The 15350-nt window shown below is 48.3% G+C and overlaps 1 protein-coding gene across 1 annotated transcript in view; it reads right to left on the bottom strand.

Annotated features, from left to right (window-relative positions):
• Nucleotides 1-8159: 8159 nt before the first annotated feature.
• The window catches only part of IGFL4 (IGF like family member 4), a 199082-nt gene continuing 191891 nt past the window's right edge, over nt 8160-15350 (bottom strand). The window contains exons 2-5 of the mRNA XM_055246936.2: nt 9462-10163; nt 9041-9091; nt 8680-8939; nt 8160-8459 (exon numbers count right to left, since the gene is read on the bottom strand). Coding sequence (XP_055102911.1) covers nt 8415-8459; nt 8680-8939; nt 9041-9091; nt 9462-9480 — 375 coding nt within the window. The 5' untranslated portion in view covers nt 9481-10163 and the 3' untranslated portion in view covers nt 8160-8414. The remainder of the gene's footprint in view (nt 8460-8679; nt 8940-9040; nt 9092-9461; nt 10164-15350) is intronic.

Here is a 15350-nt window from a genome sequence, read left to right as displayed (position 1 = left end):
AACTGTAAGAAATAAATTTTGTTTCTTTATAAATTACCCAGTTTCAGGTATTCTGTTATAATCAACAAAAAATGGACTAAGAGGAATATTACTGGGTTAAGAAATAAAAGAAAAAAGAACTATTGATACATGCAACAATCTGGATAAATCTCAAGGGCATTATGCTAAGTGAAAAAAAGTCAATCTCAAAAGATTTCATACTGTACAATTCCAACTTTTTTTTTTTTTTTTTTTTTTTAGACGGAGTCTTGCTCTGTGACCTAGGCTGGAGTGCAGTGGTACAATCTTGGCTCACTCTCATTGCAACCTCTGCCTCCCAGATTCAAGCAATTCTCCTTGCCTCAGCCTCCCAAGTAGCTGGGATAACAGGAGTGCACTACCATGCCCGGCTAATTTTTGTATTTTTAGTAGAGATGGGGTTTCACCATGTTGGCCAGGCTGGTCTTGAACTCCTGACCTCAGGTGATCCACCCACCTTGGCCTCCCAAAGTGCTGTGATTACAGGCATGAGCCACAGTGCCCGGCCTATATAACATTCTTACAATGAGAAAACAACAGAGATGGAGAACAGATTGGTAGTTGCAAAGGGACAGATATGTTTGTGTATGTATGTGTATATGTGTGTGCATGCCACTATAGTGATAACACAAGGGGATTCCTTTGTGGGTCTCTATCTTGATTGTGGTGGTAGGTATACAAATATTTACATAGATCAGCTTGCATAGAAACACACATGCACATGCACGCACGCACACACACACAGGACTGCATGTAAAACTAGTGAATACTGAATAAGGTCCTCTGTAATCTAGTTAACAGTAATGTACCCATGTCACTTTCCTGGTTTTGATATTATACTGTGGTTATATAAGATGTTCCCACTGTGGGAATACTGGATGAATATTACGTGGGACTGTATGTACTATTCAATTTCCTGTGAGTCTGTAAGAGTTCAACACAAAAAGTAATTACAAAAGAAGAAAAGAAAAGGTGCTGGTGATGATGAGGTCGTTGGGAAAAGGGCTCGTGCGGTGCCTGCATAAACTGGCCACAAAAAATATGGGACGATAAGTTGTGGAAAGTCACAGGAGGCCTCTGACGAGGAAAGCCTTCTAACTGCCATCATGTTCCCATGACCAGAGCGTGACCTGCACTGTGCTCAAGGAGAAAGACACTCCTTTGAAGCATTGGAATGTGGCCAGATATGCTGGCTCCTAGTTACACCCACTCCCCACAGCTGCTCTCCGATAAGTTAAAGAATAAATCAGTAGTTAAGTTTATGCTGCTTCAGCACAAAGAAAATTTACCTAAACCGCCATTGCTATAGATTAGGTGTATGACACACCGCCCCGCCTTCACCGTTTCACCCCTGAATATCTGCTTCTTAGATCTAAGTGATTGTACTCAATAAATAGTGTGGAGACCAGAGTTTGGCACCTTTTGCAGCCTCCAAAAGTGCAGTTGGCCCCCTGGCACCCCACCCTTTATGCACTCTTAACCTGTCTCTTCTCATTCCTTCGTCGCCACCGGACTTTGGGTACCCTACGGGTGGTGTTGAGGCTGGTCCCCAACGCAAGGTGACAGCAGCCATCCCACTCCATTAGCAACTGTGGTGATAAGCACTGGTTTAAAATGGGCTGAACTGAAAGCTGTTACTCTTGCCTTAGTCCAGGGATTGGCAAACTTTTTCTATAAGCACCGGGTAGTAAATATTTTAGGCTTTATGGCCCACATATAATCTCTGTTGCATATTCGTTTCTCTCTGTGTGTGTCTATGTGTCTGTGTGTCTATGTGTGCTTTAAAATGTTTTATAAATGTAAAAACCATTATTAATTTATTGGTTGTTTAAAACAGGCCACGTATAGTTGTGTGTGTGTGTGTGTGTGTGTGTGTGTGTCTGTGCGCGCGCGTGCGCACATAGGTCAGATTTGGTCTGTGGGTTATAGTTTTCCAACCCCTGCTTTATACAATATTTCTAAAGGCTGGACATGCTACGTCTTCTGACTCTGGAGTTGTTGACAATGTCTTAGCCACCTGCTCTGCCACTTGGAAGACTATAGACCAGCAGACTAAAGATAGTCTATTCATAGGGCTGTGAACTCTGGAAATTAGATCACAGCTGCTAATGGAACCTTCTAAGTCCATTAGCAGCTGTGATTCATTATTCATGTAGACGCTCATAGTAATGATGGCAGCAGTGGACCTTATGGAGCTGCCACTGCCATCACGTGGGCTGAAGTGGGAGGGCGGGGGGCACAGCTGGGGCTGCACACTCCACTAGACAGTCGGAGCTGGGGGCAAGTGGGAGCCCTGCCCCTTCCAAGTTGGTGGGGCAGGAGGTCCCCGGGTGCAGCTGCAGCCACCCAAGTCATGGCTGTGGACCCAGGCCTCCCGATCCATGGAGCAGGCAGAAACTCCATCCTCCCAGGTGCAGCTGCAGCTGCCCAAGTTGTGGCTGTGGACCTTGGCTTCCATGTGCTCTTGGAGGTGCTTACAGCAGGCAGGAGCCCCACTTTTCTGGGCACAGTTGCAGCTGCCCAAGTCGTGGCTGCAGACCTGGGGCTCCCGCTGCATGGAGGAGGCCAGAGCCCCACCCCACCAGGCATAGCTGCAGCCGCCCAAGCCATGGCTGCAGACCCAGGCATCTCTGCACTCTTAGGGGCTGGGAAGGCACTCTCTGCCCTCACAGGCTTAGAAGTGCCTCCTCCTGCTCCCTGGCTTCTCCCTGCTGTCAGCACCCACTGCAATCTTAGAGCAAAGTTGGGGCCGAGCCTAGGCACTGTCACCCAGCCTGGCTGGGTGTGCACATGTCTGGGGCAGTGCTGACACACCAGCCCCCTGCCACAGCCCCCTCCAGACTTTGGGCACTGATGAGCATAGGAGGAAAGCTGAGGGGGTGCTGAGGGCAGCTTGGTACTGGCCTGCAGGTGCCCTTTGGCATAAGCAGCCTGGGCACCATGGATGGCAGCAGGAGGAAGACAGGCTCCTGGGCAGAAGGGGGCAGGTCCTGGTGAGGCCCCACCTTGAGGTCAGGGAGGGCCTGAAGGCTGGGGGCTGGGCTGCCAGTCCCAGGATCAGAGGAGGAACCTGTGGTGCCTGTTCGGGGCCTATTCATGGCCACCTGTGGAGCAATCAGCATGCACTTCCTCCCCTCTGTGGCCCATAAAAGCCCCAGGCTCAACCAGCACAGGGCAGATGATGGGACAACCAGCTGCAGAGAGGAGCTATACTTTCTGCTGAGAGCTGGAGCAGATGATGGGATGACCAGCTCCAGAGAGGAGCTACCCTCTCTGTTGAGAGCTGGACACTTGTTGGGATGACCTGCATGCAGAGAGGAGCTGCCTGCTGCAGGAGACTGAGCTGGTCTGTTGCTCACTAAAGCTCCTCTTCATCTTGCCCACCCTTCACTTGTCTGTGTACCTCATTCTTCCTGGTCACAGGACAAGAACTTGGGACCCACTAAATGGCGAGGCTAAAAGAGCTGTAACACAAACAGGGCTGAAACATGCCCCTTGCTCACCACGCTGCAGGCAAAGAGAAGGGGAGAAGAGCGGTGGCCCTTCAGGGAGCCCAGACCTGGGAGCTCCTGAGCCAGGGCTATGACTCCCTCTTGGGGCCCTGCAGCTCCTGGTGTCTCCAAGCACCAGGTCCAGCTGCAGCCTCGCAGAGAGCCGGCACCATGCTGGCACTGGGAGCTGCCCGCCCTGTGGCAGCAACTGGCATGTCTGACTGCGCAGTGGCTGGACCCCACGCATGCTCACACACCCCTCGCAGTCTCCCTTGGAGGCATGGGATCCAGGCCAGTAGTATGAGCTGAATGCAGCCTGCCAGGCCGAGTGGGCAGAACGAGCCCAGAGGGTCCAAGCAAAATTCGGGCAAAGGTGCCACCAGCCATGGGTTTCTGGCCAGAAAAGCAGCACTCCAAAGATCTTGTAACAGTAAGGACCCATTCTCTGATGAGACTGACTGGAATCGAGCTACTGATCAAATTTGCACAACCTTCATTGCTATCATTGCCATCCGGATCCATCACTGCAACACACTGACTTTATGGCCATGCAAGGAGAGCAACCCTAGCATCTGGGGAGAGAACACCACATGCTCACGAGGCATGGGGAGGGAAGAACAGTGCTGTGTTCGCCCCCCAGATTCAGCACTGCAGCCCGAATCAAGCAACAGTTGCTGCTGGGTTTGCCACCCCCACCTACATGCTATGAAAACAGAGAAACTCATGTTTTTCTTTTACTTTTCTTTTCTTTTTGAGACGGAGTCTCACTCTGTCATCCACACTGGAGTGCAATGGCGCAATCTCAGCTCACTGCAACCTCCACCTCCCAGATTTAAGCGATTCTCCCGTCTCAGCCAACTGAGTAGCTGGGATTACAGGCACGTGCCACCACACCCAGCTAATTTTTGTATTTTTAGTAGAGACGGTGTTTCACCATGTTGGTCAGGCTGGTCTGGAATTCCTGACCTTGTGATCTGCCCGCCTCAGCCTCCCAAAGTGCTGGGATCACAGGTGTGAGACACTGTGCCCGGCTGAAATATGTTTTTCTGACATGGCTGGTCCTGAACCACTCTGCTCTGCCTTGTGCCATCAATGGCGCCTTCCAAACATGGATCTTCCTCATATGTGCACAAACACATAGACTGATAGACGTCTTGCTTTAATCGGACATAGAAATTTATGGCTGGGCATGGTGGCTCACACCTGTAATCCCAGCACTTTGGGAAGCTGAGGTGGGTGGATCATTTGAGCCCAGGATCTCAAGACCAGCCTGGGCAACATGGTAAAACCATGCATTTTCTTTACAAAAAAAAAATATAAAAATTAGCGGGGCATAGTAGTGCGTGCCTGTAGTCCCAGCTACTTGGGAGGCTGAGGTGGGAGAATTGCTTGGGCCCAGGAGGTGTGTTGAGATGAACCAGGATCACATCACTGCACTCTAGCCTGGGTGATAGAACAAGACCCTGTCTCAAAAAAAAAAAAAAAAAAAAAAGCTGGACAGGTTGTATTTTAGGTTATGAGACTCTGGATATAATTTAAATCTTGTTTTAGTTGGCTCTGTTTGACACCACTATAGCAGGGGAAGGAAGCTGAGGTGCTGACTCTACTGCCAGGTCGGGGTAGAAGTCCAGGGGAGAGGGTGAAGAGTGCTTGATACTGATGGGTTTTGAAATTCAGGCTCCCCCTGTGGTCCCCACTGATACTATGACTCTATTCTTGGCACTCTCAAACCTTGACCTGGTGGGATAATTAAGATTCCTTACAGCCCACAAAGAGACTGAAAAAAACTAAAGTAGAATATCCAAGGATGTTGGCACAACTGTAAAACCGGTAACAGGCTGGGCATGATGGCTCATGTCTGTAATCCCAGCATTTTGGGAGGCCGAGGAGAGCGGATCACCTGAGGTCAGGAGTTCGAGACAGGCCGGCCAACATGGTGAAACTAAAAATATAAAAGTTAGCTGGGCATGGTGGCACCTGCCTGTAGTTCCAGACACTCGGGAGGCTGAGGCAGGAGAATCGCTTGAATCTGGGAGGCAGAGGTTGCAGTGAGCTGAGATCGCGCCACTGCACTCCAGCCTGGGTGACAGAGCGAGACTCCATCTCAAAAAACAAAACAAAAACAAACAAAACCTGTAACATACACTTAATGGTAATACTGATGATAGCAGTGGGCTGCTGGTGTGACTGCTGCCATCACGCTGGCCACTTTAGGGAGGTTGCAGGGAGGAGGTGGACAGCACCCTCCACAATTGCAGTCTTGGGGGCCGGTGCCATGGGGTTGGGCTGGGTCGCCTGTAGCAGGGGAGCAGCGCAGTGGGAGAGCACCGCCTTCAGGCACATCACAAAGCATTTTCACAGATAGCTTGTTTCTAGTTTTTATGGCAGGATAAAGGGGCCTGATGCAGATCTGGGGCCATATTTTGGGGGCCCGGGGTGGGAAGTGGGAGTGGTGCTCTCTGCAGGGACCCAGCCAGTGGCGCAGCCACTGCGCCGACCTTGCTGAGGGTGCTAGTTCCTGGGGCAGAGGAGGAGGATCTGCGCTGGGCTGCTGGGGTCTCCTCCCTCGCGTCCACCTGGGCATCGGAGTGATTGCCAAACCTGTCACTCCAAATGGCTTGGCCCCAGGCCTGTGATCCACTCTGCCCCAGGCCACCCCTGAGTGCCGGGGTAATGAGGCAGCTCGTGGCAATGTCGCCCCTACCCCAGATGCCAGCCCAGGCCCAGCGAGGATCAGGAGTCCCCTCCCCAGGTTGTGAGGGGGCACAGCCAGGGCTGCATGCTCCACAGAGCAGCCAGGAGCCCTGCCCAAGTTGTGGCTGCAGATCTCAGCCTCCCTGCTCTTGGGGACCAGGAGCAGGCAGGAGCCCTGCCTTCCCGGGTGCTGCTGCACCTGCCCAAAGTGTGGCAGCAGACCCAGGCCTCCTGCTCCACGGAGCAGGCAGGAGCCTCCTCCTGCCCCCACAGCTGCAGCTGCCCAAATCAGTAGCTGCCCAAATCAGCAGCTGCAGCTTCAGGCATTCCTGCACTCTTGGGAGGCTGAGAAGTGCCCCACTGCCTGGCTTCTCCCTATTGTTGTCACCTACCATAATCTTGGAGCAAAGGTGGGGCTGAGCCCAGGGGGCCATGAACAGTAGCAGGAGGCAAACAGATTCCTGGGTGGAAAGGGCCACGTCCCTGGTAAGGCCTCACCTTCAGGCCAGGGAGGGCCTCACAGCTGGGGGCTGGGCTGCCAGACTCACAGGCCAGAAGCGGGGACTTGTGGTGCCTTTTCTGGGTGCCCATGGTCACCCATGGACCAATTGGTATGCACTTCCTCCCTTTGGAGGTCCATAAAAACTATGGGCTCAGCCAGAGGAGGGCAGAGGATGGAGAGATGACTGAATGACCAACTGAAAAGAGGAGCTACCCTCTCTGCTGAGAGCTGAGAAGATGACAGGATGAACAGCTGCAGAGAGGAGCTCTCCTCTCCAGGGCCTCCTTTCTGCTGAGGGCTGAACACTTGACAGGATGACCTGCCTACAGAGAGGGGCTACCCACTGTGGGCCTCTTCTGAGCTATTCTATCTATCACTTAACAAAGCTCCTCTTTGTCTTGCTCACCCTCCGTTTGTCTGTGTACCTTTCTTCCTGGATGCAGGATAAGAACTCAGGCAAAAGTGCTGGCAGCCACAGAGGTTTCCAGCCAGAAAGAGCAACACCCCAAAGATCCCATAACAATACCAGAAGGAAAAAAAACCCGAGAAACGAATGGAAGAAATGTTTGAAACAATAATGACTGAGAATTTCCCCAAATTAATGTCAGACACCAAACCACAGATCCAGGAAGCTCAGAGAACACCAAGCAAGATAAATGCCAACAAAGCAAGACCTCATCTCCTGAAAGGTGCTCACTTTCTGGGAGACACAGATCCCCTCCTGGAAGAGGTGCATGGCCACATGGCAGGAGTTCCCTTCCGAGACTGCCAAGCACCTGTAGCAGTGCAGATCCTGAGCTCTCTTCATGCATAGCAGGGCCACCAGCAGGACCAGGGCAAAGGTCTTCATGGCATAGGAACTGCTCATTCTTCCTCTCTTGCCAGTCATTTAGTTTCAATAAACTAAAATTTGTTCTTAGTTTTGTAGCTTAAAAAAACCTACAAATAAGCCAGTGCAATTTCAGCAAACACGTTGTCTTAGTACATTTTCTGATGCTATAACAGAAGTGGATTGGATAATTTAAAAAGAACTGAGATTTGTTTCTTATGGTTCTGGAGGCTGGGAAGTCCAAGGTCCAGGGGTCCGCATCTGGCAAGGGCCTTCTTGCTGTGTCACCCCATGGCAGAATGCAGAAAGAAAAGAGAGCCCATGCACATGAGAGGGGAAAGGGGTCTGAACTCATCCTTTATAAGGATGTCACTCTGGCGATAAGGAACCCACTCCTGCAATAACAGCATTAATCCATGTATGAGGGCAGAGGCCTCATGACATAATCACTTTTTAAGGGTCTCACCTCCCAACACTGTTGCATTGGAGGTTAAGTTTCTACTACATGAACTTTTGGGGATACATTCAAACCATAGCACATGTGTTTTCTGCTTTCAGTTTAAGGGAGGTTTAGTAAGTAATATTTATAGTTAAAAACATCGAACACAGTGAAACCCCATTTGTACTAAAAATACAAAAATTAGCCAGGCGTGGTGATGCATGCCTGTAATCCCAGCTACACAGGAGGCTGAGGCAGGAGAATTGCTTGAACCCGGAGGCAGAGGTTGCAGTGAGCTGAGATCGTGCCACTGCACTCCAGCCTGGGCAACAGAGCGAGACTCTGTCTCAACAACAACAACAACAACAACAAAATCAATGCAGTATAATTACCAAATATTAGATTCTAGAGTGATCTGTGACTCTGCTACCCCAGAACAGTCTAGATGAGGTCAGATCTTGACAGAGGGCTTTTTGGGTGGTATTCCTGCAGAAGGAGAGAAGGGGGAGAGGGGAATAAGAGGGAGGGTGGTAGCAGCAGCAGCGGGGAAGGAACAGAGACATGGAGAACGACAGAGTTGCATGGTTACTGAGAGATGGGAAGGTATGGAACCCAGCAGAGACTGCACATCTGGGTGGGACATGGACAGCCAAACTCCATTTCCTACTCCCCCCTCCCACAGCCTCGACTGGAATCAGATGCTTACCTGGGCACAGATCCTGGTGATAGGGGAGGACTTGCAATCTGGCTTCATACCTGGGACCTTGAACCTCACAACTGCCTGGTTCTGAGAGCCCAAAGACTCCAGGCAGCAGTGCTGGAAGCAGGGCCAGAAGGTGCAGCTGGAGCCACAGGGCCGGGTCTGCTTCAAGTCTAGGACGACACCATCATCACAGCACTGCTCCAAGGGGTTGTAGGTCCAGTCCCCACACCTGGGCGCTGGCTGGCATAGCCACAGTCTAGGATCTGGAAGAGTCGGGGCTGGATGGGCTGCAAGGACCAGCCTAGGACCACCTCCCCACCAACCTTAATGCTGTTCTCTCCTCCCTCACTGCATCTCTTCTCACCTGTGACTCCTTCTGAGTTTGAACTCAGAAGTTCAAAAATGAAGACGGCAGCTGAGAAGCAGAAGGGGAGCGAGAATGATTCTGAGGTCACCAGGTCTTGACCACGGGGCACAAGATGATGTCTCTGAGCTTCTCTGCTTGCTGTAACAGCTCAGAGTGGATTTTGGGACTGGCTGTGGGTGCAGGTCCTGGGGACTGGGCTTGGCAGGTGAGGAAAGGCAGGGAGGGCTCTGGGAAGAGTTAAGCTTCTGGAATTTGCAGTTCAGGAGACAGAGTACAATGCAGTCACAGATGACATAGCAGTGATTATGAGGTGGGACACCAATAATTAGAGAAGAGAGAATTAACTTTGAAGTTCAGAAATAATTAGGGATGCGATATCATTAGGGATTAGCTTAGCCTAGGGCTGGGGTCTCCTTACCAAAAATTCTGGGCACCATGGTTTAGGCTTCAGAGCAGCGGACGAGAGAGCAGCAGTGGAAATGGGTCAGTGACTTTACATAGGGGCTTATATAGGATATGAACTTACCAACATTTAGGGAAGTGTGCAGAAGGAGTGGCTTCTTGGGAAGAGTCAGGCCTGAAGAGCTGCAGGGAACATAAATCATTCATCAAAAGCTTAATGAGATGCTTCTGGACCTGTTCCAAGTAGCTGCTGCCTCCTCAGACCCTTCAGATCCTCAGGGTAAAGGCTACCCAGGAACCTGTCTAAGCTTTGACTCTGCTGAGTGTCTTTCTTTGAACACTGCCCAAGGGAAAACCACTTGGAAGATATTCCTTAACTCTTGCTTATCTAAGAGCAAACTACTCACCAAACACTGGCTGTCTCTAGGGTCCCCATATTCCTCCACCCTGAAGTTTCAAGGAGTCCCTCTACTCCCCATCTCAGTTCATCTCCAGACCTGCACTGTCTATAATTTTTCAGAGTCACGTAGGGGAAATTGTGAAGTTGCAGCATAATCTAGAAGAACAGCAGGGGCTGCAAAACTGTGCCAGGGAGAACAACAACAAAAATAGGTGGTGTAGGATAGACCTCTGGGATTCATAGAACAGACAGGAAAGCAGCACCTTTTTTTTTTTTTTTTTTTTTTTTTTTTTTTTTTTTTTTTTTTTTTTTTTTGGTCTGTGGAGTGCCTTGTTCAAGAAAATGCTCTTGTGTGTCTCACTGTGTGATGGGATTACATGTGGGGTATTATTACAGCATGCCCCTCCATTTTCCATTGGTTTCTTCCCTGTGTCACAGTGAGAAGGGTGGGAGGGTGAAAGAAGGATAAGGCAGAGGTGTTAGAGCTTTGTAAAAGTGCATTGTTAGTATAGAGTCTCTTCTCCTCCTTCCTCTCTCTCTCTCTCTTTTTTTTTTTTTTTTTGAGACACCGTATCTCTCTGTCTCCCAGGCTGGAGTGCAATGGTGCTATCTTGGCTCACTGTAACCTTGGCCCCCCAGGCTGAAGCCTTCCTCCCACCTCAGCCTCTTGAGTAGCTGGGACCACAGGCATGCACCTCCTGGCTTGGCTAATTTTTTTGTGTTTTTCATAGAGTCAGGGTCCTACAATGTTCTGGTCTTGGAATCCTGAGCTCAAGCAATCCACCTGCCCCAGCCTTCCAAAGTGCTGGGATTTCAGGTGTGAACCATCGTGCCTGGCCTCTCTCTCCTGTCTTAACTGGATGTCCAATTCTTCGGTATTGATTTCGTGCAATAAACTAGCTCTCCTCGCCTATTTCTGCAGTTGCGTATTTGCATAGATATGTCTGTCTGTCTACTTATCAATATGCCTTCTCCTTTCCCACACATCCAAACAGAAATCCCACCTGTCAAGACACATTCTCTCACCTACACAGAACAGCTGCTGAGGAAACAGACCTATAAGAACTACATTCCTGTTTATCAAGTTAAGTAGTGTGAATACCACATTATAACTCCGAGCCAGCAATCAAGAAATTTATGACGACTTGAAAGGGAAAGCCGCAATGAAGAGTATAAATGACTAAGGAGGGAAATCCCAAAGCTGATGACTAGAATTGATCTCTGTATAATTGAACTATCTATGTAGAAAATCCCACGGAACCCACTGTCAAGCAACAGGTGAGTCTGATAGATTCTGCTAGTGACAAAAACAAGCCCTTTTTGGATTCAGACACTTTATTACTTAGACAGGGAAAGGAAGAGTAGCCACAGGTGCCAGCACCATGTCCCTTGTACAGGGTGACACTGAAACAAAAGGGCCAGATGACTGAACAAGAATAATAGGATGCCTGTTGCTCACTAGAGAATCCAGCCTGTGGCTCCATGGTATAGGGAGGTAGAAAGCCTCGTCCCTCCCCAGAAGCCAGAGGCAGTGAGAAGCTGTGTTATCACGGCCTCCCTTATCCATGGGGAAGTGAGTGACAAGTGATGCTGTGGCAGCTCCCCACAAGCCTCCCATGATCTCACGTTCTGGGAGGACCAGAGAGTGTTCTGCGGTGACATACATCAGCTTCAGTTAATTTCACCAATGTGGCCCACGTGGCAATGTCTGAGGTCACCAGGGCATTAGGGCAGAACCGTTACCATAAAGCTACCCCAAAAGCTCCTGGAACTAATAAGTAAATTTAGATGGTTGTAGAATACAAAGCCAACACACAAAAATCAATTGCATTTCGCGCTTCTGGAAAGAGTAAGTGGAAACAAAAATTTAGAGGGGAACAATGCCATTTATAATGCCCCCCCCCCACTCAAAATTGAAATAATTAGGTATACTGTAAATCTAGGAGAACATGTAGAGGATATATATGCTTAAAACTATAAACTAGTGATTAAAGTAATCAAGGAAAACCTAAATATAGAGTGGTATATCATGTCATAGTTTAGAATATGGGGCTTTTTAGCTAAGATGTCAATTCTCTCCAAATTGTCTACAGATTTAACACAATTCCAATGAACACCCAAGCAGGATTTGTCTCGGATAGAAGCAAAATAATTCTAGAATTTGTCTAGAAAGGCAGTGGAAACAAGAAGGGCCCAAACAATTTTGGTTGATGAAAAATGTTAGAGGACTCACACTACCCAATTTCACAATTACTCAAGCTACAGCAATGAAGACAGTACAGTACTGGCAAGTAGAGAGACACATAGATCAATGGAGCAGAAAAGATTTCAGAAATAAACCCAAACAAATATGGCAAATTGACTTTTGACAAAGATGCAAAAGCAATTCAATGTGGGAAAAGATAGTCATTTCAACAAATGGTGTGGGACAGTGGGTATGCATATGAAAAAAAAATCTTCTACCAAAGCTTACACTTCCTACAAAATTTAACTCCAAAATGATCTAGATATAAAAAGTTAAACTATACATTTTCTAGAAGAAAACATTAAGAATATCCTTATGACTTAGGGAAAAGATACAAAAAACATTGTCCATTTAAAAAATTGATAGATCAGGAGGGGGGTTTCACCCTGCTGGCCAGGCTGGTCTTGAACTCCTGACCTCAGGTGGCCTGCCCACTTCAGCCTCCCAAAGTGCTGAGATTACAGGTGTGAGCCACCGCGCCTGGCCCCAGCGTCTTTACTGTAACCTTTTTTTTTTTTTTTTTTTTTTTTTTTTTAAATCAGCAAGGGCTTTATGACCCGTATCCTATCTCATCCTGTCACTTAGAATGCCTTATCATCTGCAGCCCGGTAGGTGTCAGCTTTATTTTACCCAAACCCTACTCAAGCTGGAGTTGCCCTGGTTCAAATGCCTCTGACAGAGGCGCAAATGCTGCTACTCTGGTCACTCTCTATTCCTCTGAATAAGAAACTGTCTTTTGTCTCTCTTTTTGCCAGCCTGGCAGTGAGGCTTTCACTGTCCTTTTGTTCCACCCTCTTTTCAAGGATGTTTGTGTAGTAAAAAGCCTTGAAAGAAAAAAAATCACTCAGACATGGCCTCTCCCTGTGCCTTGGGCTACTTAGAGACTGGTGGCTGGGTTCTCAGTGGAAGCATCTCAGGACACTATGTGACCTATCTTGACCTAGCCTGGGAAGACACGCAGTATCACCTCTGAGACCTTCTTATGCAAAAGAAGAGCCAACCCAGATTCAATGGAGGGCAATTAGATTCCATGTCTGACAGGGGACTTGGCAAGGTCACATTACAGAAGAGAATGTGGGGTAGTAAATATTGTTGTGATCATCTTTACAAATACAATCCGATGCACTAAAATAGCACTTTCCTCTCCCTGGCCTTACCCTGGGGTTCTCTCAGGATGTTTCTGCTATCTATTATCTTTTTTTTTTTTTTTTTGAGACGAAGTCTTGCTCTGTCACCCAGGCTAGAGTGCAGTGGCATGATCTGGGCTCACTGCAACCTCTGCCTCCCGGGTTCAAGTGATTCTCCCACCTCAGCCTCCCTAATAGCTGGGATTACAGGTACCCGCTATCAATGTCCAGCTAATTTTTGTATTTTTGTATTTTTGTAGAGACCGAGGTTTCACCATGTTGGCAAGGCTGGTCTTGAACTCCTGACCTCAGGTGATCTGCCTGCCTTGGCCTCCCAAAGTGCTGGGATTACAGGTGTGAGCCACCGTGCCTGGCCGTTTCTGCCATCTTTATCTTCCATTTAGATTTGCCTGTGTGTTTCACAGGGTGAATTTTTCATCCCATGCAAGGTTTTGATGGTTCTCAGATTGCAGGTATGATTTCCTCAATGCCGACAAGAGCTGGGCCTCCTTCGTATTTCTTATATTAGATCCTATGCACAGGGAGTAGTTGTGCCATCAAAGTATGTAGGAGGCTGAAATCTCAGCTCAGCAGAGTGGGCACATGGGCGGCAGCTGGCATCTGCATGTTCATCAGGGTAAACTGGCTTCATTACACCATTGTGCTCTGCAAAATTGCCATACGTTATCATACCCCACGCCAGGCACAACTTTTTGAAGGGATGGACCCATCCCAGGTAGTAGAAACATAAGTCTTGCTTTAGTTTGCCCAAGGGTCAGTCCAATTGGCAGAGCTACCCACTCACCACTTAGACCAACGCCCAGATCCATCCATCATGGCAGAAATGGCATATAGAAGAAGGAAGCCTCAGCTGTATGATGAGCAGTCATGGTGCATATTCTAAGGGGGAGGAGGTAAAGCCTGGAAGATGCAGTGCAATTTGGACCACTTCACACAGGCATGAGCTGGCAACTCAGATCTGTCCAAAAGCTGCACCCAGGGCCTGTTTTCCATTTTCTGAGGCTCCTCTGTATTGAAAAATAAAGAAAGGCAAACCAGGGTTACTAAAATCATGAATTTATTTTAAATGCCCACATTTAAAAAAATGGATGTAATTAGAACAAAAATACACTGCAATATTTTGGAGTTGTTTAAAGGATTTACAGAATTATGAATTAGTGGTGCCCTGCAGGGAGGGTTGAGTGGCAATGAGACAAGCATATGGTCATAGAATGGACTCTGCCCCAGCCCACTGGGATCTTTCTGCAATGGCAGTATTTACCTCATTCAGAGAAGGATAATAGTAACCCTTGGAGAGTGTGAGGTGTGAACCAGGTGATCCTCATTGCTCGGATCACCTGTGACAGAGTCAGCTGTAGCTTGGAAATAACAAACCCGGGAGGATCCAGAGAGATTGGAACTAAGATGGCGTTTCTGGAACCCAGAGCTCTCCCAGGACCTGCTGACCTCAGGTAATAATTCAGAAATGTTTTCCAGGGGAGCAGATATTGAAGAACCTTGGGGCATGATCAGGAATCTCGAGGGTCTGTCCTAAAGCTGCAGCATTGTTATTTTCTAGAACTGTGCTGTCCAATATTGAAGCCACGAGGCACATGTGGCTATTTAGATTAGTTAAAATTAAAGAAAATTTAAGAGTTAGTTGCTCATTTTCACTAACCACAGCCACTTTCAGCCTTCACTTCTTTCCAGTGGAGGCCCCAGGAATAACGGAGCAGAAACAAATCATTTCCACTGTGCCCTGTCCAAACTGCTGACCCATGGAATCCATGAAAATAACAAAATACTTGTTCATGCCACTGCATCTGTAGTGGTTTCTAATGAGGCAACATATCATTAGCATAGAAATTGGTATGTGGCCATGAGGAGCTGCTATAACAAAAAGACCTCAGACGTGTGGTTTTAGCTTGGGTCTGGGTGGTAGTCAGACACCAGAAGATCCTTGTGGAGAAAGTTCATGAAGGCTGGAAGTGTCTCAATTGACTCTTGGGGAAAGCTGGAAGGATGGGAGAAATTGTCATTAGAATCTGAGAAAAAATGCATTTCTTATTATATATTAGCAGAATTTTTGGTAACAGTGACACTTGTGGTAACATTGAAAATAGCAAATATTCC

Source organism: Symphalangus syndactylus, chromosome 17 (assembly GCF_028878055.3).
Source record: "Symphalangus syndactylus isolate Jambi chromosome 17, NHGRI_mSymSyn1-v2.1_pri, whole genome shotgun sequence".
Lineage (NCBI taxonomy): Eukaryota > Metazoa > Chordata > Mammalia > Primates > Hylobatidae > Symphalangus > Symphalangus syndactylus.
Note: the sequence above shows the minus strand (reverse complement) of the source record. Positions and strands in the feature narration are given on the sequence as shown.